A 23,908-nucleotide genomic window follows, 5' to 3' on the forward strand; every position below is an offset into this window, starting at 1 on the left:
CCGTAGCGGTCTTGCGGTTCCAGACTGCAGCGCCTTTAACCGCACGGCCACTTCGGCCGGCTGACATTCTTCACTGCGCCCATCCTGTCTTGGGGAACAAATGCAGTGCAGCCACTGGCATGAAGCCTAAACTTTATTATCACAGAGTGCATAATTGTGCAAGCAATCGCTTGTACTTCTTTTATTTTCAAGAGATACAAACTTTAGCTTGACGAGTATGGTTGGTTGGTTGATTCGGGGAGGGAACAAAACAGAGAGATCAACGGTTCCATCGGATTAGGAAAGGATGGGGAAGGAATTCGCCCGAGCCCTTTCAAAGGAATCATTCCGGCATTTGACTGAAGCGACTTAGGGAAATCAAGGAAGATCTAAATCACTATAGCCGGACGTAGGTTTGAACCGTCGTCCTCCTGAATGTGAGTCCAGTGTGCTAACCACTGCGCCACCTCGCTCGATTTGACAAATGTGTGCTTGTGAATGTCACTTGTACGCTCAGCTCCTCAATTACATCTGCCTTGCAAACACAGAGTGAGGTAATTAACGTGAAACATTTTTTTACTGTCTGTTACAATTTAGTGAGAATGACACGCATTTTACAGACCTCTTAGTATTTATTACATATGTATGATGTATTTTTCGAAGTAGAAGCGTTTTCCCACACTGATGGGTAATTAAAAAAAAACGGATACTATGTCTTCAGATTCATAAAAAAAGCAGTGACATAGCGAATCCTCCAGTGACCATCCTAAAGTTGAAAATACGTTGGTCTATAAAACTGTTTTGTATGTATGTTTAATAATTCTTTATAGGCGATTCTTTTAAATCGTCCGGATATTCTTTTGGAGATTGTTTTCCTGTTGCAGTCGATAAATTCAATCATTATTTCTTTCTTCGCCCGCCTCCATAACCGAGTGGTCTACGTGACAGACCTTCATGCAGGAGACCCGGGTTCGAGTCCCCGTACTGCAGCGATTTTTCCTTGGTGGAAGAACTGGACCGCGGCGCACTCAGCCTCGTGATGCCAATTGAGGAACTACCTGAGTGAGAAGTAGCAGTTCCAAGGTCGGGACGTCGACAATGGCCTAGAGTGCGATGTGCTGACTCGATGCCCCTCCATACCGCATCTGACGGTGAATGACTGAGAATGATAAGCGGTCGCTGGGCTGTAGCGTGGTCTTCAGGGCATTTTTTTTTTCTTTTATTTCTTTGTACGTTTTAGAAAGTAGAGCAGGGAACTGTGAATATCTCAAAATGGTTCAAATGGCTCTGAGCACTATAGGACTTAATATCTGAGTTCATCAGTCCCCTAGGATTTAGAACTACTTAAACCTAACTAACCTAAGGACATCACACACATCCATGCCCAAGGCAGGATTCGAACCTGCGACCGTAGTGGTCGCGCGGTTCCAGACTGCAGCGCCTAGAACCGCTTGGCCACACCGGCCGGCTGTGAATATCTATCGAAAGGAACAAAGACGACCTACAAACACAAACGGTGCACACTAACTCCGTGTGACCGGTTCATGAAGCTCTGACACCATTTAAAAAGAGCATCCTGTCAAAACGTCAATTCTGGACTTCACAGGCTTTGTGCACATTGACAGTACTGATAATATCTTGAGAGCTATCAGTACTGATGGTCAATATTTATGGTGCGAGTACACTAATTCTATTTGTGCGCCGTTGACTTTTCTACGTGTCGTAAAGTGCACAGTTCTAGATTTGTAATGATTTATAACAAGTTGTCTTTTTACCAAAGTAAGATCTTATCAAGATATGACTGGATATTTCTGCAGCTATTTCAGATATTTCTTCGTTACAAATGACTGAACCATTTGCAGAAAGTCTGCAGGTCATTAATATACAATATGAACAGCAAGGGTCATAACTCACTTGCCTGGGTTACTCGTGAAGTTACTTGACATAATTACGCAATTTAAACGAAGACATTACACATAATGGTTGGACGACTCATCTAAAACCTCAGAAGAAGCAGTCCATTTTCTTCGGACCCTGGTGTCTTTAGACGGCTGTTGACTACAGGAACGGCCAGTCCACAAACAGGAGTTCATATTTCCATTCGGAGAAGCAACAGGCTGTAAGCGGAGAGCTGGCAAAGAGCGCTTCGCAGAATCGTAGCCCACCTGCTGTCGGTTGACTCCCCACGGGAGTCCTTGGACGCGCTGAGCCACTGCTGCGGATGATGTCATGCTCCTCGCCCCCGTCCCCCCGCCCCCCTTCACCACCACGCGGCCACTGTGCCCTCCCCTCCGACCGCGACCAGCCCACGGCCGTTCCTCCGCGTAAAAGTCTGCGGGCCGGGCTGCTCTCGTCCAGTGTGACTGTTCCTCGCGATGCAGAGCTTCGCCAGGTTCCTGCTGTTGTCGGCCTGCTGCTGGTCAGCGGCGCTGGCCGCGACCACCAAGGTCATCTGCTACTTCAACACCAGCGCGCTCAAACGACCAGGTAACGACGCATACACACGTGTGCGGTAGACGAATTTTAACTGTTGTCTGGGACAATGGGCAACGCTGACTCAGAAATAAATTAGTTTAGTACGAATCCCTGGGTCCCAACCAAGGTTGTGGAGGGGTTTTCTTTTGTTATCACATGAGCACCGGGACTGAAACTCCCCTCCACAATATTTCCAATTGGGAACCCCTCTGTAGCACTTCCCAGTCTACTGTTACTACAATTCCAGTGCCATCAGTCCGCAGCTCGTGGTCGTGCGGTAGCGTTCTCGCTTCCCACGCCCGGGTTCCCGGGTTCGATTCCCGGCGGGGTCAGGGATTTTCTCTGCCTCGTGATGACTGGGTGTTGTGTGATGTCCTTAGGTTAGTTAGGTTTAAGTAGTTCTAAGTTCTAGGGGACTGATGACCATAGATGTTAAGCCCCATAGTGCTCAGAGCCATTTTGAACCAGTGTCATCAAGAGGCCAGGTAACGACGAGCACAGTCGTGCGTGATCGTGGAACTTGTACCCCAATGCAGCGTTATTTTGTAACTGTTGTCTGGCTCAATGGACAACGTTGCCCCAGAAATAGTGCAGTTCCAGCTCCTAGGTTCCAGTCAATGTTTTCCGGAGGTTTCCTTTTGTTATCAGTACTGAAACTCTCTTCCCAAATATTCCCATTTGGGAACCCCTCTGTGGCACTCCCAGTCTACTGTTACAACAACACCAGTGGAATGAAACGATCAGGTAACTACGTCTCGACCAGTGCGTGATCACGCAACTGATACCCCAAGTCAGCGGAAATTTTTACCTTTTGTCTGGGAGTATGGACAACGTCGTCCCTGAAAGAAAGCAGTTCCGTCACAGTGGTTGCAAGCAATATTTTTGAGAGGTTGCCTGTGGATTATCAGGTGAATACCAGAACTGAAAATCTCCTCACAAATATTCCCAATTGGGAACCCCAGTGTGGCACTCCCAGAAACTATAAGAGAAGTATTTTCAAGAGAACAGTCGGACATGCAATTTGTCGCTAGTGATGGGTATAAAATAAGTTTAAAGACCACTTTCGCCATTGACAAACTGAAATAAATTATTTCAAAGGAAGCTATGTCAAATAATATAGAGCGACTTAATTGCTCCCACACCTCCAACAGATAATGAAGCATTTGTAAGACTGTTATTTGCACAGGTCAGTTCTATTTGCAAATTACTTATGTGTTTTTACAGGTATTAATAATATACAGTTATTAATATCAGTTTCATCGGCAGTGCTAGAATACACATTAATGCTTGTATTGATTAGACTGCGCGAGTCGCCCTTACTCGAATGTCAGTGCTAAGCTCAGACATCCAGAAGAGAGTATGGTGCACAGTTTCTTTTGCCTTATGATTGGCTCTTCATCTTAGAAAACCTTTCATACCCGCCCCCAATCATCTAATCGAATCGTTGTCTACCTTTGCAGTTTCTCCCCCACAGCACTCTGTCGGACGACACAAACGCATTAAACCGAGCGGTGTGTAACAGATTTTTTCGACGACTAAGATCTCGAGACCTGGAATGCTGTCTCCGTAAATGTTACTGCGGGGGAAAATCTTAAGTAAGGGTATATTAAGAATGTTGAAAATAGATATTATTGCTTTTCACAACCAAGCCAGAAAGAAGGTAGGAGCCACACCGCGAACACTGTCAGGTTCTCTTCCATTATTGCATCCGGCCAAGGCTGGACGTCTGGGAAAAGCATTACGCGCAATTGCTGTAATTTCACGGTTGATGTTATGGATCTTGCATAGGCACAAGAAAATGCGTCGTTTCCTCTCTTACTTACATATACTGTCTCGTCAAAATAAACTGTTCCTCAGCGGGTGGATTTTTTCCGCTGGCTAACTGTCGATAATGCTTCCTACATCACGATGCATAAACCAATCCCTGTGTCGTATGTTGCTACAATTAAAATGTAGGTTTACTTTTCATTGGTGGACATTTCTCACAATTATCATGTAAACTCTTTCGGTCTCTGGAGTTGTTCTTGAAACATTTCATACACTTAGTTACTGAGTTTGTCAAATTACTACAGGTTGTTGTGGATGTCCATAAATTTTTAGAATCTCGTTAATGAAATGCTTGTTATTACAATGACTACCATCACCATCACGGTTAAGCATCTTTCACGCTATGCACTATAGTTTCTTTTTTAGTAGCTACTAACGTATTAATGTATTCCGCACTACTTTTGTTTCGTACTAAACAACGAACGGGTTTCATAGCCGAGGACAATGTGGTGCATGTCGACCAAAGTATAATCGATAATTACTACAACATTTAGGAGTTTAGCACTTAGGAACTTACTTCTTTTCAGATTTAAGTGGTAAGGTCTCGATGTGCGCCATAGCCTCCGAATCTTATTGGATCTGCCGACATACTGCTGTGCTGCGGCCCACAACATAAATACAGGGTATTACTTCTGTTTGCAGTCGTGCGTTCATCTGAAGGTATTTTCATGGAATACGGAAGTGAAAGGTGGTCAGTAAATAGTTCAAATAAGAAGCGAATAAAAGCGTTTGAAATGTGGGACTACAGACGACGTTGAAAATTAGATGAATAGACACAATAACTAACGAGTAGATAATGAATCGAATTGGGGAGAAAAGAAGTTTATGGCATAACTTAACTAAAAGAAGGGACCTATTAATAAGTCACCATCCTGAGGCATCAAGGATTCGTCAGTTTGGTAAGGAAAGAAGTGTGTGTTTTTGGAGGGGGGGGGGGGGAGGTAAAATTTGTAGAGGAGAGAGACCATGGCTTGACGCAGTAAGTAAGTTCAAATGGATATGGGTTGCAATTGTTATTCGTAAATGAAGAGGCTTGCATAGGATAGGCTAATTGGGTAACTGCAACAAACCAGTCCTTGGACTGAAGACCACAACAACACAGTAGCGCGCACTGATTCACACTGTGAGCGAGGGTATTGATATTCTGTGATCCTCACAAGCTTCGTCTACTTTTTAGATTTCTTTGTAACGCTTTCTCATTACTTGTGACTCACTACCGCACACACTTAAATTTAAAATCGAGCTGAAAGTGTTTCAGTTCCCTTCCTGGACACTCTAGTTTAGCGTTTTCTTTTTAATTTCGCTACATCATTTTATGCGAATGCAGGACTGTTTCGTTCAACAGGACCGGATTATTTGCACGAAATCATTGCCCAGTCAGAACTTGTATTCTGCCTTTAATGGCCTCCCATTCGACGAAACGTAAGCCCGTTCCTACCTTTATTCGCTACCATTGAGGAAAGCTAGCATGTAACATGTTACAAAATTCAGTAGAAGGCTTCTTTAGTATGTTTCTCCATAACGTTGCTTTTACTGTACGAATTACCAACCTCAGAATTCTCATTTTATGATCTCTGCTTGTGCTTGAAGTACCGGAAACAACACAATTTGAGCCTTTTCCAAGATGTTAATGTGCAGACAGTTTCTTGTGCGTGCTTTACGCCAAAATCGTGAAAGTAGACAACAAATTTTATTCATTATATTTTCTCAAAGTCGAATTACTTTCGATTGAAGACAGTACAAGATCGTGAAATCAAATTAAACATATTTATGAAATATTTTTTACTGCTTGAATCACGTTTTACTAATACTTATTAGTAGGACATGTTTCAGCAGCGTGCTGCCATGATCATGTGGTTTACAGTTACATGTACATTAACGCAAAAAGTCATGAGACTGTATTCGATACAACATGATGAGTTTAAGCTTAAACTAAATGTGTATGAGTATTCCATAATAATGGCTATAAATGAATATATTTGACAATGAACTCGCACTAGAAGGATACTTTCTAGGGATAATTATGTGTGAGTTATTTGAAGACCTGTAGTACTATAGTTCAGATGGTATTGTTAAGCCAAAATTATAATAAATGTCTTAAAACAGAAATAAAGAATTCTATAGTTTGTTGATGCAATGTGTCGCACATGCTTATTCTCTTTTTGAAGTCAGAGGAATTTCTGAATCAGATATTGCAAGAAAAGTTGATGAACGCTGGTCTATAGCGCTGCTGAGACAATGGCTTCTCGCCCTCCCCCCTTATTGAGAAAGAGCTTCACCTTGTGCGAGTGCGTTGACCTAACACAGACGCGCTAAATTCGCTGGTAACGCGTGCCTTTGCATCTACGTATATGCCTAGTAAGGCACTTCACAGTGCGTGGTGCAAAATACTTCGTAACGATATTAGACATTCCCTATCGTATTCCATTCGCATATGGAAAAATGGGAAAATGTCTGTCTTTATGTACCGTTACGTACAGTTCGTTGAGCATTGCAGGAATCTGTCATTTACTGCCGAAGTGGAGCCGAGGTCGATATGGACCTCGTAGAGAACTCTAATTCTTGACAAAGACTTCTTTTCTCCTGTCTATCATTCTGGGGAAGTGGGCTGGCAAAGACTTAAGTCGAATCAGACGGAGTTGTTGAGAACTGTACATCATTTTCCGTACAATAAAACAAGGAGACTGGCTACATTAGAGTGGCAACCTAAGAGAAATGAACGATTTCTTTAATAATATCTCCGTACCCATCCGATTTTTTTGTTATGATTTCAAAAAACAGTACTGGTTTCCAGAAAAATAGTTGGTAACTTACTTCAGCTTTCGTCAAATGTTTAATATCACATACTGGTAGTTCACTAATATGCGGTTGATATATACTGTAATTTCCTTGTGCTTTTGTTCTTTACTACAACAAAGCGCTGGTAATAGCATGGTTCATCGTTGTCATTCCTTATGTGGTATGTTGTGTTTGTAAAGATGCCTTGAATTCGCCTTATCCGAAGAGACTTAGCGCCATTTTTGAACTAACTAAGGTAGAGTATACAGTGGGAGAAAAAATTTATATTCATTTCTCATGATTCTATGATGCTTGCCCCTTTTTTTTTTTTAAATTTTCGTGCAGTTGTACAATTTCGGTTTACACCACTTTTAAGTAGCTGAATACGGTTTCAGTTATGTGATCATAAAAATATTTACCATGGGGAACGTAGCCAGTACCGCAGATATTGTTATGATCAGAGAACCAACAAATATATTTAGGTACTTGAGAACGGCCTAAGGCTGAAATAATAGAACAGTTCGAGAACAACATAAAAATTAATACTCTATGGAAACATTCGAATATTTCATAGCAACTGTGCTCAGAGAAAATCATCTTAGTTTGGAGTTAACGGGAAGAGCCAAGTGAGGAGAAGTGTCTTAGGGAGAATAGTATTGCAGAAAGACAATGGTTCTGTTATTTCGGAAGTAGCAGTTTGGACAAGAAAAATTCGCCACTTCCAGTAAGACCATCAGTTTTTGAACAGCAGTATCTGAACGTCTTAAAGCTAAATGGATCAAGTCAGTCGGCATCAGTGTTGGTACGTATGGATAAATGTGACCTCACGACAACCCAGCAGCATTTACACCCAGTGGATCTTACGTGAAAACTACAAAAATCAGAGAGTGAAAGTATGGTTGTCATTAGTTATCTCATTAACGATAACGAACGTTCGTATCCAAGATACTTGCCTGTGCCTTTATGCAAAGATGAAAGAAAAAGCAAGTAACTACGAGCGCTATTCGAAATCTAAATCCGCACGAAAGTTTGCAAACTATCCATAAAGAGTAATGTTATGTGCAAGTGGGACAAAGAAAGCACTGAGCACTACTGATTTAGAAAAATACAAATATAAATGCTGGCATTTATTGCGGGCAGCTCAAGTGCAACGCGATAAAATAGCTCATGGTGAATCTTCATTGGGGTATAATTCCAACTTCACCTCTTTTTCCGATAATACACCCTCAGACTTCCACATCTCCCGATCTCTACCCAGCAATCTTCAAGGAAACTAATTAAAATTGGTTAGATATATTTGAGGTTTCGTCTATGCGTAGTTGTAGGTCAATTGTGATAGCAGCGTTGTTTAGACAAATTTATTCATGTACAATGGAAGAGATCTCTTCAGACCTTCAACAAAGAAGCGCACCGAATAAAAATGATAAATTACAAGTTGTAAAAATAGTAAAATTAGTTAATGCGAGCGTGTTTCAAATAACAAAGTAATGAGAGGAAATGGTCAACACAGCCTGCACAAAATCGTTGCTGAAAGGAGTCTGAAGCTTGGAGGACATGTACGCACGGAAGAATCTCCAAATCAGCACTGTAGTGCCAAACAAGGGTGGAGGCAGAACTAGAGTAAGAGGTCGTAACATCTGAGAACGATCTTTTGCAAAGGGTCTTAACCGCATGGATATGAACTTGGAGGAAGCTGGAAACCTTGCAGCTGACAGAGTTCGCGGGAGGAAACTTGTTGCCCTATATAGTCCCTAGCACTGGAGGAAATAAGTCTAAGTATTGTGTAATGCGTCAGCAGCTATTATATACACTGTTTCCTGTTTTGTGCTATTCCTGAGTTTATTACCAGCACTTGGGCGTTAGGTCTGTGACTAGAATCAGCTTAAGTGCAGATAAGTGCAGATAAGAAACTTTATGGCAAGTGACACACTAGGCTCCCTTGGCCTACCAGTTGCGAGAGTATCGAGTTCGTTGCCTTCTCAAACCGGTTGCGTTAGAAAGTTCTGTGTGATGACGCTCGTTCTTCGTTGCTGGTACAAAACTCTCACCTACGCATAATTGCAGAGGTATTCCAGGAAGATCTGACGACCATGTGCCGCAAATACTATCTCAGCAACATACGTCACCCATAACCAGATATCTGTCCTATTCTGTAAAGACAGGTGCAGCCACAGTTCTGCCAAACTAACTTCACTGTACCGCTACTGGAGTTTCCCGATCTGTGAAAGCAAATGACATGACTGCCTCAAGAGTCATTACTTCACATTTCATTTTCAATTTACTGCAACTTTGGCGTCATTGCGAAAGAAACGATGCTGTACTTTACAGACAATATTCCCCACATTCTTCAAGGGACAATTACGTTTTCCGAACTCAGAATCGATTGCTGACGAGTACAAATCTTACTGCTTTGATCCCAATGCTTCCCGTTTCGAAACAATCTATTATTCAGGTTCTTTAGTTTTTAAGTACGCGGTAAATATAATAAGGTTTTAAACGTGCATGATGTATCTGAAATGGAACTTCCGATACACAGATCACTTCTTGTTTCGCCGCACTTGCAGTGATAAACATTTATGAAAGTGATAGATTGGTCTATTTCCGCAATTTTGTCACGAAAATGGAATCACAAGAAAATGAGAACTAATATGTAATATTCCATGAGCCACTGAAATCGGCTCTGTGATGGTGTTTTGTTTCCAAGATGAGTCTCCGAAGAGTTCAATGATTCTCAAAGATCGCTTTGCAAAGAGAGGCCTGTTAGAATCGTTGAAATAAAAAAAAAAAAAATACAGCTCCTGAAGACTGATTTCCTGTCTTAATTGGCATAGGAACAAGCCATACGTCACCTGTGAGTAAGTACCGCCACTTTATTGTGAACTCTCTTCATGAACGTGTGTGCCTGTTTCTAGAGCATTTTTTCGTTTGTGTGACTTAGCGACAGACCAGCTTGTTTGGATGTAGTGTCAGCGGTTGCTAACGTTTATCTACGGTCGCGAACCACGATAACAGTTGAACTCTGACGCCGATGTTTAAAGGCAACGTGAAAAAATCGACGACTGAAGAACTCAAAAGCAGAATCGTTAGCTGATATGAGAAGAAATATGGAACTGCGAACAGATGAAAGCAACAGCAAAAAAAGCGTCACAACAGCGATGCAAAAGCAAGTTTGCGAAGATCAGTATATAAATAACGTTGGTAGTACCTGTATGTATCACATAGCAAAATATTTGCTAATTCTCGCTGATGTAGGTAATTTGGTTGAAACTTTGTGGTTGAGATTACGTTCGACAAAGACTAGAGGGTGTTTAACTTTGCAAAGATACATCATAGTTCTTTGCTTTCCACTACGCTGTACCTTGGATTCCTATAAGGATGCACAAACGTGCCGTTTACGTATTGCAGAGACAGATCGTTTTATCATGTGAAACAGGAGACACTAAATATCAAATATAACTTATTTTATTAAAAGAACTTCACTGTCATTCACTGATATAACCCTTAACTCCTAGAGGGACAGCGAAGACAAGACAAGACTAATTACAGCGCACTCAGAGGTGTTAAAGCAGTCTGTCTTTCTGCGCTCCACACCCGAATGGAATGAGAAAAAAACCAGAATGGGAAGTACCCAAATCCATTTACTTCAGTGGTTTGCAGATACGGATCTTGATTATCGAGACACGAATAAGTGCAAAAGCGCAGCCTCTTGTGACGTCACTATCGGTATCGGCGAGTCTTCCTGCAGCAAGGTGTCGACGCTTGCAAAAAAGGCTGGTGGTCAGAAGTCCCTGTGAGCTGTAAGGTGGGTTCTTGGTGCCACGTAGATACCAAATTTCACCACAAGTCTGCCAGACGACACCGTGGTTCAAATGGCTCTGAGCACTATGGGACTTAACATCTGAAGTCATCAGTCCCGTATACTTAGAACTAATTAAACCTAACTAAGTTAAGGACATCACACACATCCATGCCCGAGGAAGGATTAGAACCTGCGACCGTGGCAGCCACGTGGTTCCGGACTGAAGCGCCTAGAACCGCTCGGCCAGACGACACCGTGGACGTAACACACCACAGGTAGGTCGTCATACCTCCTGTGACAAACAGCCCACCCTTTCTCTTGACTCCTTTGTGACGGAGGTCTGGACAGCGACGTCCAGCTTTGAAATAGCGCGGTTGTTCTTATCGGTTGCCGAGGAAAAAATTTCGGACACTCCGCTGCGCTGTTCACAATCGGCACGAGAAGGTTTCTGGAGTTGAATGAAGTAACCCCATCCCCTGTGGCGTTCATTTTCACAGTTTTCGCGGCAGAAGATGACAGTTTGCAGTCCAATGTGCAACAGGGCGACATTCTTGACAACCTTTGACACTTCCAACATCGCCCGGACGATTCATCCTTTCTCTAAGGACATCACGAGACTGCACCTTACTGAACGTGATCTAAGTCCTTTTAGTGTAGCGTGGCCGCAATGCGACGAAGTCTGGACGTGATCCCTCCTTTTTGGTGCCCTTCAGTGCCGTGTGCATCGGAGGGGAGGGGATGTGACATTGACACGTGGGCGAATAAAACAGCAATGAATACCGCAGTTCGTCAACTCCATCAATTCCACCTGCATACCTTCACTGAGTACTTTAAAAATGTACCTGTACTAAGACACCCTTGACCGATTTCTTGGCACCTGCAGGTAGGCAACCCTCTTGACACCTCTCAGATACCGCATGGCCCCAAGCAGGCACTAGAGCTGTAGGGTGTCGAAGGAGTTTTCTGCCCACAGGCATCTAGTAACTAGTCAAGCGTTTTATCTGAACAGGTACACTTTTAAAGCGCTCAAGAAAGATGTGCAGGTGGCACTGAGGGTGTTGCTAAACTGGAGGGAGGGCGGGTGCGGGTCTTTGAGGGATCCTTTGCCATTTTATTATGCACATTTCAATAAAGCAACCCTCTGGGATCACACCATAGGAGGTTGCAAAAAAGGAGGGACAAAAACCACAAACACTCTTTTCTGCTTTGGATCGTGTTCAGATTTCCTTGAATGGTTTTGAACGGTTCCAAGCGGTTCCAGTCTTTATATCAGAGCAAAGATTGCGAGATTATTTTCAATGGAGTTAGAGCCCTGTCATTTCCTTAGAGAAGGACTGAATCGTCTGGGGTATATGCGTAACTAGCGTCAAAGGTTGTCAAAAATATCGTCCTGTTGCACAATGCTCTGTAAACTGTCGTTTTCGACTGTGATGTCTGTGAAAATTAACAGGTCAAGGGAAGAGCTAATTTCATTCAAATCCCTTATGACACCTCCTGAGGCCTTTTCTTGACGATTCACAGCAGCGGTGCGTTCGAAATGTTTTCTTCACCCACCCATAACAAAATCGCATTATCTCAACGGTGGGTGTTGTGGATCTGACCTCTGTTGCAGAGGCATCAAGGGAAGGGGTGAGATGTGGGTACAGAGAGATGTGACGGCCTGTTCCCTTGGTGTGTTATGTTTATTGTGTCGTTGGGAAGAATTTGGTGAAACCTGGTGCGAATGTGACGTCAGTGACCCACCTTACTCCTCACATGAACTTCTGGGACGTGTTTTTTCTTTTTGCACATCTCGACACCTTACTGTTGAAGCGTCGATGCAGGCTATGTGAGTGCATTTTAATTGGTACCTCATCTGTCTATGTAACATGGTGTGTTGTAGTTCGGTGAAATCCGTTACCACTTTTGGGTCAATGCCTGGTGCAATGTATGAACATAACCAGTTTGTTCATGAAAGGAAGGAAGAGAGCAAGCAAGAAAGAAAGAAAGAATTGGCCATACCGTTTTTAAAAGAATCATCCTGGCATTTGCCTTCAGCGTTTAAAGGAAACCAGAGATTCCCAAGTCTGGATGTGCACTCCACCACCTCGAACGGTAAGTAAATTTTGGAAAGTGGGTAAACAAAAATTGCCACAAATATGTGTGAAATTGGACGTATTCAGTAAAAGAGATGTGTTTTACAGTACCGAAGCTGAACAAGTCCTCATATCACATAAGGTACACATTGTAGAGTCCATGTTTACTAGACAATTTTTTCGTGTTTGTGTGCCATACTACGTCATCCCACAATGTGCAAAGCAAAGAGGTTGCAGTAGATAGAGATGTGTTTCACAGAATCGAAGATGAAGAAGTACTCCTGTTTATTAAGGTATTCATTTTAGAGTCTATGTTTACTGGACTTTTTTGCTTCGAATGATCATTCCTGTCGTATCCCTGACCATTCCTCCTGGAATACCTTCCATGCATTGTGTATCTTTCTTGTTTGTCGTGCAGAGTAAAGATTACAGAGGTCCTCAATAGCCATTTTAGTGGTTAATATACTTATGAGCCAAAACATTAAGACTACCTACTGAAAAGCGTGTTTGTCGACTTCTGGAGCGCAGTTCAGCTGTGATTCTGCGTGTCCTGGATTCTATAAGTACTTGGCAGGTTTGCAGAGGGTTGTGCCACCAGTTTGCCACGCCCAGGCCATACACTTACCGCAATTTACGGACGAATGATTTGTGGGAGCAGAGCTGGCGCCAGATATCGTCCCAGTTGGGTTTCATTGGATTAAGATAATCTGAATTTGACGGCCGATACATCAACGTGGGTTCAATATTATGCTTCAAACCACTGCAGAACGATTCTGGCCTTGTGACACTGACAGTTATCCTGTTGGAAGATGACATCGCTGTTGAGGAAGACATCAATCATAAGAGGTCTTTAATAATGTTCACATAGTCCACAGCTATCACGGTGCCTTCGATTACTTCAGCAGGTCCCATAGAACCCGAAGTGAATGACCCCCCCCCCCATAACATAATACCGCTCCCACCAGTCTGCGTCCATGGTGCGCTGCAATTTCCGAGCTTAAATGACGGCGTATCTGGACATGACCATCGATCTTTTTTTTAACAATAAACGGGTTTCATCCGATCATGCGACACGATTCTGCTGACCCGCGGTCAAATCTCGATGAACTCGTGCCCACTGTAAACATAATTGACGACGTCGTTGGGCCAACGTGGGAACACTTCAGGGGTCCCCTGCTGCAGAAGGCCATGTTCAGCACTGTGCGCTGAACGGAGTGCTCCAAAACACTTGACCCTGCGCCAGCACTGCACTCATAGTCACATCTCCCTCAGAACGCCGCCTATCCTGCATTAGAGAGCGGGCAAGCCTCCGATTCCTATGTTCTGTGAGGAGGTATGGACGCCCAACTTCTAATCTCAGACTCGTGGTTTCAGCTTTCTTCAACCACTTTCGATAGATGCTCACGATACTGGCACACGAACAGCCGACCAGCTTCGCCGTTTCAGAGACGCTCGCTCCCAGGCACTGGGCCACAACAATCTGGCTTTTGGTAAAGTCGCTTAAGTCGACGGACTTCGTCATTTGAGCTGCTTATCGTCGCTAGAATGATACCCCATTCGTCTCTGCTCCGCTCATATACTTCTCGTACCGTGCCGCGTGCCCTCAGAGCGTTGGGCAGAGGTCACAATGTTTTGGCTCCTTGGCGTAAATTTTCTGGAGTCGAGATGCTCATAGCAGTGTCAACGTCGTTATAAATATTCCAGCCAGGATAAACCAGAGAGACCGGCAGCATTACCTGAGGTCGCTTGGCCGAGCGGTTCTAGGCGCTTCAGTCCGGAACCACGCGGTTGCTACGGTCACAGGTTCGATTCCTGTCTAGGGTATGGATGTGTGTGATGTCCTTAGGTTAGTTAGGTTTACGAAGATCTAAGTCTAGGGGACTGATGACCTCAGACGTTAAGTCCCATAGTGCTCAGAGCCATTTGAACCATTTTGAGGTCGCTCAGTTACGGCGATGTTGTTAGGGGGATGTACGTATCGTAGTAGCATCGGAATTCTACACTTGTCATCGTTACATCCTATACTCACTTTTAGCAATACAGAATGCCGCTTGATAGAAAATCATTACAATCAACTACGAGTTTGTTGCGAAGATACTCATCTGATCACCATTCACGGGAGCAAGGAGGAAGAAGAAAATGTTCAAATGTGTGTGAAATCTTACGGGACTTAACTGCTAAGGTCATCAGTCCCTAATCTTACACACTACTTAACTTAAATTATCCTAAGGACAAACACACACACACCCATGCTCGATGGAGGACTCGAACCTCCGTCGGGACCAGCCGAAGGAGGAAGACGGTGGAAAACTATGTACACTTCAATGTTCTCTGCATTCAAATGCTCGTTTCAGTGCATAACAAATAAAGACTTTCTAATTATTACTTAAACAGTGTAACCAATATTCAGTACTGTAACAAAACTATGACTTTTCCCTATTGCTGTCAGGAAAACTCATTAAGGTAACCAATGACAGTAACATAATTTCCACAAGCTGCGACACTGTCGCGAAAAAACAGTGACCCGTATATGTAATCAGTAATGGGAAACCGTAACAGAATTTGTCATTGCTTCTTAGACATCTCGACACAAAATTAAAATAACACCTTTCAGAATGACACCTGTAAAAGTTTAGAGAGAGAAAAATGCTGCATTATAGTACATGAAAATTTCGACAGAAAGAGTTTTAGATCCACTTCAACAAAATTCAAATAGCTCGGAGCACTATGCGACTTAACTTCTGAGGTCATCGGTCGCCTAGAAATTAGAACTAATTAAACCTAACTAACCTAAGAACATCCATGCCCGAGGCAGGATTCGAACCTGCGACCGTAGTGGTCGCTCGGTTCCAGACTGTAGCGCCTAGAACCGCACGGCCACCACGGCCACTACGGCCGGCCCACTTCAACAGACGAAATTGTAAGAATGTTTCGTAGTATGATATCCCATTCAAATAATACGACGGGAGCGAAAGAAAGGCTCACTTGTATTGAAAGTTACATGACTGTCACACAGAATCACTCAGAAATTCGGATGTGATAATATCACTGGTACTAGTCAGTTCTATGTCTAGTCATGTTCCAGTATGTGGATGCAACAGACGTTTCATAATGTCAGTCGCTGTTTTGCGCTCTTCGCAACCCTTCTCCAGCATGCCCATTTGTTTCTGCTTGTTCGTTGTCTGCTGATCTGATTACATATCGTCCAAGATTCTTCATATCCAAGGACCCATACGTCTTAGAAAGTTGCAGTGTAGTAGTTCGACAGTCACTTTACTTTATTTACGTTGAGTTGAGCTGCAGAGTTCGGAAATCGCTGTTGATGCGTTGTTGGGTGACTGGTTGCGTTACGATTTGGCGAATTTTCAATCTCTCGTCACTTGCGGAAATCTTAGGTTGTTTGCTTGAATTGGGGGAGGGGGCCAGACGGCGAGGTCATCAGTCCAATCAAGTTCCGGAAGGATGGGGAAGGAAGTCGGTTGTGCCCTTTCAAACGAACCATCCCAGCATTTGACGGGAGCGATTTAGGGAAATCACGGAGAACCTAAATCATGATGGCCGGACGTGGCTTTTGAAGTGTCGTCCTCCTGAAAGCGAGTCCAGTGTGCTAACCAATGCGCCACCTCGCTCGGTTTGCAGAAATCTTACTTCGGATATAAACTGGAAATAAGTGCGGACATCTGTTTCCGATCGTTCGCTTAACAATGGTGATGCACAAGATACGCTTTTCATCCCAGTAATAAAACAATGTTTCACTACATCGAAACAGGCATTGCGACGGCGCGGTTCCTTATGTCCCTTTACGACGAACCTGCACATACCTGTGAACATTGTCTCAGCAGATCATCAGTAGGGAAGCCGAGCGAAACCTACTGTACTTGGACGTGAACCGGGCTGCAATTAAAGTCACTAATCTACGTTTCGGGAGAAAGTTTTCACACGAAATGAAAGGCTGGAAATTTTGCCCTTAATTAACATATTCTGAAACTTAGGTGAACAAGTATCACTGCCAAGCCCGTGCTAGTCTTAACAATGTCACTCACAATCCCTTTCTCTCACGTTAGCAAGTTTATGGTGTTGCATTTCCCGAAAACGTAATAGCTACAAAAATACGGATTGTTTTTGATTGAGAATGCTCGCCAAATATTAAGTTTGTCGGTACCTAATGCAGTCACAGTTTTTAGCTACCGACCTGCTGAATACGCCATGCGGCATTTATGTCTTTTCTCGTCACAAAATTCACTTCATTGGAATAATTATACCGTCACTTTACAACACTTTTGATATATGAAACACTGCTAGATCCGGCAACTTATCATATCCATCGGAACTACTACTACACACGTCCGAACTGGTTCATGGCTAGGTCCCGACTCCTCTCTAGAATACTATAAGTCTTCTCTACCAGCAGAGAAAGGCGCGCGAAGAATATTGCTTTACCATCGGTCAGTTCACTCAACAGCCAATAGCAAAACAACATTCTTCCGCGTCAGTCGGCGCTTTTCATCAATAACCAATCGCAAAATAGTAAACCGAACGACTGCACTTTTTCCGGACGCAATTATCTAATATGCTGAAGCTTTGATCATGCATAAAGTTATTTACTATTGTTATATTTACCTGAATTAACTTTCCCTTTACCATAAACTTACTTTACAAATCTATTCTACAAAAATCCCCTTTGTCCACATCCATACTTCTTCAAAATGTTCCCACGCTGAATCCCACTACATAACTCGTTAAACAATTATCTTCATATTAACCTTAAACCACACTCAAGCATCATTCATATTGCTAAAACACATTTATAACATTTTTCATACTCAAAAAGACGTAATAACACTTTACGAAAATACTTCATGAAAAAGATTCTATTACGTTAGTGCACTCTAGTGGGCACAACCGAAACTAAATCACAGTCCCCTATCCAATACTGTCCTCTATTGGCTGATACATAAACTACGTGCGCGTCCAGTCTCGCGTCACTATCTGTCACTATCCAGCTCTGAGACACATCTCCCACTTAACCGCCTCCAAGGTAGGATCGGTATACGGCGCTACGCCTCAGCATGATTAAAACCAAAGCTAATGATCATATCTGTAGATGCGAGGGGGTGGGGGGGGGGGGGGATTACTTCAATTCAAATAAAGAAGTAATAAATCTGCAGAGAAGTTTATTACATTCGTTGCAGCAACAGTTACAAGAACGACATGGGCAAGTCGTGCCACCAGCTGAAACCTCAAGTTGTTAGTGTGGTTACCAGACAGCTGACGAGCGTGGAACAAACATTCTTTCCGTGACGCCGCCTTTGCAAGCTGCTGGCGCAGGATGACATCAGCTGTGCGTCCTTCCTGTAAGTCAGCGGCTGACAGAGCAGCGGCTGCGTGAGAATGGAGAACAGTGTTGGCTCACTGGCTACTGGCTACCATTGCGCAACGCGGCGGCCAACGTCATCGGGGGACTCACCTGCTGTGAAGTGGCTATCGGCACATCTGCCAACCAGTCCGCGTCAACAGATCGCAATAAAACACAGTTGTGCTAGTAGCTATTATCACAGGGTTGCTATATACGTGATACTAAAATGAACGAAAGGACCGCTGATCTACACTACTGGCCATTAAAATTGCTACACCACGAAGATGACGTGCTACAGACGCGAAATTTAACCGACAGGAAGAAGATGCTGTGATATGCAAATGATTAGCTTCTCAGAGCATTCACACAAGGTTGGCGCCGCTGGCTACACCTACAACATGCTCACATGAGGAAAGTTTGCAACCGATTTCTCATACACAAACAGTAGCTGACTGGTGTTGCCTGGTGAAACGTTGTTGTCATGCCTCGTGTAAGGAGGAGAAATGCGTACCATCACGTTTCCGACTTTGATAAAGTTCGGATTGTAGCCTATCGCGATTGCGGTTTATCGTATCGCGACATTGCTGCTCGCGTTGGTCGAGATCCAATGACTGTTAGCAGAATGTGGAATCGGTGGGTTCGGGAGGGTATTACGGAACGCCGTGCTGGATCCCAACGGCCTCGTATCACTAGCAGTCGAGATGACAGGCATCGTGCAGCCACGTCTCGATCCCTGAGTCAACAGATGGGGACGTTTGCAAGACAACAGCCATCTGCACGAATAGTTCGACAACGTTTGCAGCAGCATGGACTGTCAGCTCGGAGACCACGGCTGCGGTTACCCTTGATGCTGCATCACAGACAGGAGCGTCTGCGATTGTGTACTCAAAGACGAACCTGGGTGCACGAACGGCAAAACGTCATTTTTTCGGATAAATCCAGGTTCTGTTTACAGCATCATGATGGTCGCATCCGTGTTTGGCGACCTCGCGGTGCACGCACATTGGAAGCGTATATTCTTCATTGCCATACTGGCGTATCACCCGGCGTGATGGTATGGGGTGCCATTGGTTACACGTCTCCGTCACCTTTTGTTGGCATTGACGGCACTTTGTACATTGGACGTTACATTTCAGATGTGTTACGACCCGTGGCTCTACCCTTCATTCGATCCCTGCGAAATCCTACATTTCAGCAGGACAATGCACGACCGCCCGTTGCAGGTCCTGCACGTGCCTTTCTGGATACAGATAATGTTCGACTGCTGCCCTGGCCAGCACATTCTCCAGATCTCTCACCAACTGAAAACGTCTGGTCAATGGTGGCCGAGCAACTGGCTCGTCATAATACGCCAGTCACTGATCTTGATGAACTGTGGTATCGTGTTGAAGCTCCATGGGCAGCTATACCTGTACACGCCATCCAAGCTCTGTTTGACTCAATGGCCAGGCGTACCAAGGCCGTTATTATGGCCAGAGGAGGTTGTTCTGGGTACTGATTTCTCAGGATCTATACACCCAAATTGCGTGAAAATGTAATCACATGTCAGTTCTAGTATAATATATTTGTCCAATGAATACCCGTTTATCATCTGCATTTCTTCTTGGTGTAGCAATTTTAAAGGCCAGTAGTGTAGTATTCCATTAACACAGCAAGAAGTCCAGACTCCTCACAATTCTCATAATGTGATTCGAATGTGGAAGTTTTCCTTCGTTAACATAGTAGGACTGCAACACCAGGAATACAAACTTACTGTAACTGTTTTAGTATTTCGTCTGCTGAGCATTTCAATTTTAAGTCGAGTCCATCATTACGGAGGTGTGTAACTACTGTATGAGCTAAGTATGCTGGACAAGTTTTGCTTACCCCCAGGAGACATCACGCAATCACTGCCTGCAGCCATGATAACAGCCCCACTGCGGCTAGGAAGAAACTCCACAAGTTCCTTTAGATTCGTCGTACCCAGCTCATTAAGGACCTGATCCCGTAGACCAGTGCTTCCCAACAGGTGGTCGAGCGGACCCGCAGGGGTCCACGAGCTATGCCAGAGGGGTCCGCAAGATACTATTAGAATAAAAAAATATATTAAATATATTTCGTATGATAACAGATTTTTGTTATGGCCGCTCAAAATTTTTTCAATAATGAATATGTCAATGTTTTTCCTAGTACCAAAAATAGAAAACGTATAAAAAGACTCTTAATTTGGATTTTTTGGGTACTTGATACTGTAATACGACAAGGTACCAATCATGTTCGATGAGGGGGTCCTCGAGAAAATTTTGTTGGGAACCCTTGCCGTAGACTGTAGAGCTGCGAACTTTCGGGAATACTGACTGCTACGTTTCACCTGCTGTTCTCAGAAATTTGCTGTGGGATTGTTGTTGTTGTGGTCTTCAATCCGAAGATTGGTTTGATGCAGCTCTCCATGCTACTCTATCCTGTGCAAACCTCTTCTTCTCCGAATAACTAGTGCAATCTACCTCATTTTGAAACTGGTTACTGCCAGGCACTTAAATGTGATTTGCCGAGTATCCATGTAGATATAGATGTATTCGTCTCATGGTCTCCCTCTACGATTTCCCCCCCCCCCCCCCCCCACACACACACACACTTCTCTCATATTAAACTGGCGATTTTTTGATGTCTCAAAACGAGGCCTATCAACCGATCCCTTCTTTTAATCAAGGTATGCCATAAATTTCTTTTCTCCCCAGTTCTATTTAGTACTTCCACATTGGTTACATGATGTACCGATTAAATTTTCAGTATTCTTCCATAGCCCTACATTTCATTCAATATGTGCACTACTTCCGCACAAGACTACGCACCAGACAAATACCGTCCAAAAAGATTTCCTAGCAGTTAAATCTATGTTCGATGTTAACAAATTTCTCTCCTTCTGAAACATTTTCTTTCCCATTGCCAGTCTACATTTTATATCCTCTCTACTTCGAACATCATCAGTTGTTGTACGACCCAAATGGCAAAACTATCTACTACTTTAGTGTCTCGTTTCCTGACCTGATTCCCTCAGCACCATCTGATTTAATTCGAGCTGCGTTCCAGTACCCTTGCTTCCCATTCACTAAATTGTTCATTCCATCAGTACCCTTGCTTCCCATTCACTAAATTGTTCATTCCATCAGCTCCTCTTACAAGTCTGACTCTGTTCTGTGTCTGTCTCTGACAGAATTACAATGCCATCCGCAAACCTCAAAGTTTTATTTCTTCTCCCTGAATAATTCCTACGCCAAATTTTTCTTTGGTTTTCTTTATTGCCTGCTGAAGGTACGGACTCAATAACTCCCTTCTCAACCACTGCTTGCCTTTCATCCCCCTAGAATCCTATAAACGCCTTCTGGTATCGGTACAAGTTGTAAGTAGCTTTTCCCTCCCTTCAGCCTTCAGAATTCCAGTTTACATTGTCAATAGCTTTCTCTAAGCTTACAAATGTGGAATTAAAATCGGGAAATTTAACGGGCCTGTCGAGGAACGATAGGATGCCCGAGTATTCGTCAAACCAGGACACTATGCGTGCAGCGATGTGAAGCCGGCTGTTGTCTACTTGGAAGACGGGAGTGTCCAGCGTATATTTATTTTAAAGATGCAGAGAAAAGGACAACAACTGATCACCACGAATGTTGAAATAAATGTCCTGGTACGTGCTGACAGTGAGTGGGCCTAAGTCATGGTAGTAGGAATACGCCCAGAACAACACTGAACCACCTCTAGCCTTAGCTAACCCTCCGCACACTGCTGTTTAAACGCCTCATTGGGCCGTCCGTGTTCTCGACTTCTTCCATCATTTGAGGAGAGGTAAAATCGCAACTAGTCGAACGACACTACACACCTAGCTTTCTGGAAATATGGAACCTCCCTGTTGCCTTCATCCATGGTTCGCAGGATATCATGTGACAAGAGGGCAAACCGATTTTCACGCGAGCGATTATTCCCGTCTGAAGGTAATTTATTACATTGTAACTCAAATTATGTTCAAGAATTCTGTAGCAAACGGATGATATTGGTCTGTAATTTTCTTCTACCCTCCTTATAATACAGCGCACAGGCCTTCATAAGCCTGAAACACGTGTGCTATGCGTATGATCCTGTATAACTGTACTTCCCTCTCCAGACATCTTGAGACAGTAGTTGGGTAGATTATTCTTTTGATCAGCTGTAATTTTCAGCGTCACAAGTAAGTCGACGTGCAGTGCATCCGGTACCGCGGGCAGTACATTTCTTTGAATCAGAATCCAGCCATTTGTCATCAAAAGGTTAATTAATACGCTTATATCTTGCAGTCACTGGCGTATCCCCTATTGTCTGCTTTTCGTTATATTTATATTAGTTCGCGTATTACATATATTGCACCCAAATGTGCTTTTTTGAAATGACGAATCCTACAAGGGGAAATCCTGTCACATTACAGTTTTCTGTTATGTTTTGTACGTTTTCAGAGCCTAACAATTCATGTACGTCGTAGACTGAGTTCAATTTGATCACAACCTAAGGTGAGGTAGTTACATGTAATGGCGCTGTATATAACAATTCGTTGTGAAAGGTAATTATCGAGGGTTATGTCAAGTCAGAAACACAGTGACTGAGCGTGAACGTCCAAGAATTCACTATGAGCATAACCACAGCTTCCTTACAACTGTTTTCAACAGCAAGTACCGTGAATGAATGTAACAAGACACACAACACGTCCCGCTGTCATTCGCACTGCTGTGCATTTATTATTAGTACGACAGAGATACAAAGATAAATGGAAGTAAGAATTCAAACGGGATACAATTACTCGGTGGTTTCCCTTGGCTCAGATAAACAGAGCGAACATTCTACACTAGTCCTGAGGAGTGGAGCGCTAAGAGTGACCAGCTCGGAGCCAAGGGGGCCAAGGTATTGTTTCCAGCTTGAGGAGGACGACCTTGGGAACATTTGTGACCGGCGCCAAACCGCAGCTGCTGCCAACTGTTGTGAGAAATTGACGGTTCGTTGCATTGTCTGCATTTCCCGGTGTCCACTTTGTTCACCTGTCATAATGGTGAAAGGTATAAAGATAGATAAAACGACAGAAAATTTCTCGCGCCGCTGGGCATCTAGTTTACGCAGTCGAGTTTACGATTAGGGACAGTGGCGGCATTTGGCGCCGGCGCCGTCGGTGACAGCTGACCTCGCAAAAAGTTGTTCAAGTTGTTAAAATTTTAGCTATTTAGTTATTCGCCTTTATTTCCGTACGAGTGTAGTAGTATTTATTTAGGGTCGTCTTGCAACATTATGAAAGTCAAGTCCCTATTGCAAGATACACCTAAGGTGCACACCTATGCAGCAGCGACCCAGGCGTACATGTTTGGAACTGCAGACGAAGTCAAAACAGCGGTGATGCAGTGGTTAACAAGTCAGGCGGCAGACTTCTATGAGGAGGGTATTAAAAACTGGTACTACGTTATGACAAGTGCCACAACATTGACGGAAATTATGTAGAAAAGTAGATTAAGGTACAGGCTTTCATGTAAAAATAAAATTATTGAGTTATCTTAGCACGTCTTTTTTAATTTCAAAACGGCACTTACTTAAAAAACACGCCTCGTATGATAGACCTAGAAGTCTCTTAAG

At 43.5% G+C, this 23,908-nt stretch overlaps 1 protein-coding gene across 1 annotated transcript in view; it reads left to right on the plus strand.

Annotated features, from left to right (window-relative positions):
* The first annotated feature begins 2,314 nt into the window (after positions 1-2,314).
* LOC124600321 (chitinase-like protein Idgf4) overlaps positions 2,315-23,908 on the plus strand; it is a 49,683-nt gene continuing 28,089 nt past the window's right edge. Inside the window, exon 1 of the mRNA XM_047136151.1 lies at positions 2,315-2,466. Coding sequence (XP_046992107.1) covers positions 2,355-2,466 — 112 coding nt within the window. The 5' untranslated portion in view covers positions 2,315-2,354. The remainder of the gene's footprint in view (positions 2,467-23,908) is intronic.

Source organism: Schistocerca americana, chromosome 1 (assembly GCF_021461395.2).
Source record: "Schistocerca americana isolate TAMUIC-IGC-003095 chromosome 1, iqSchAmer2.1, whole genome shotgun sequence".
NCBI classification, from domain to species: Eukaryota; Metazoa; Arthropoda; class Insecta; order Orthoptera; family Acrididae; genus Schistocerca; species Schistocerca americana.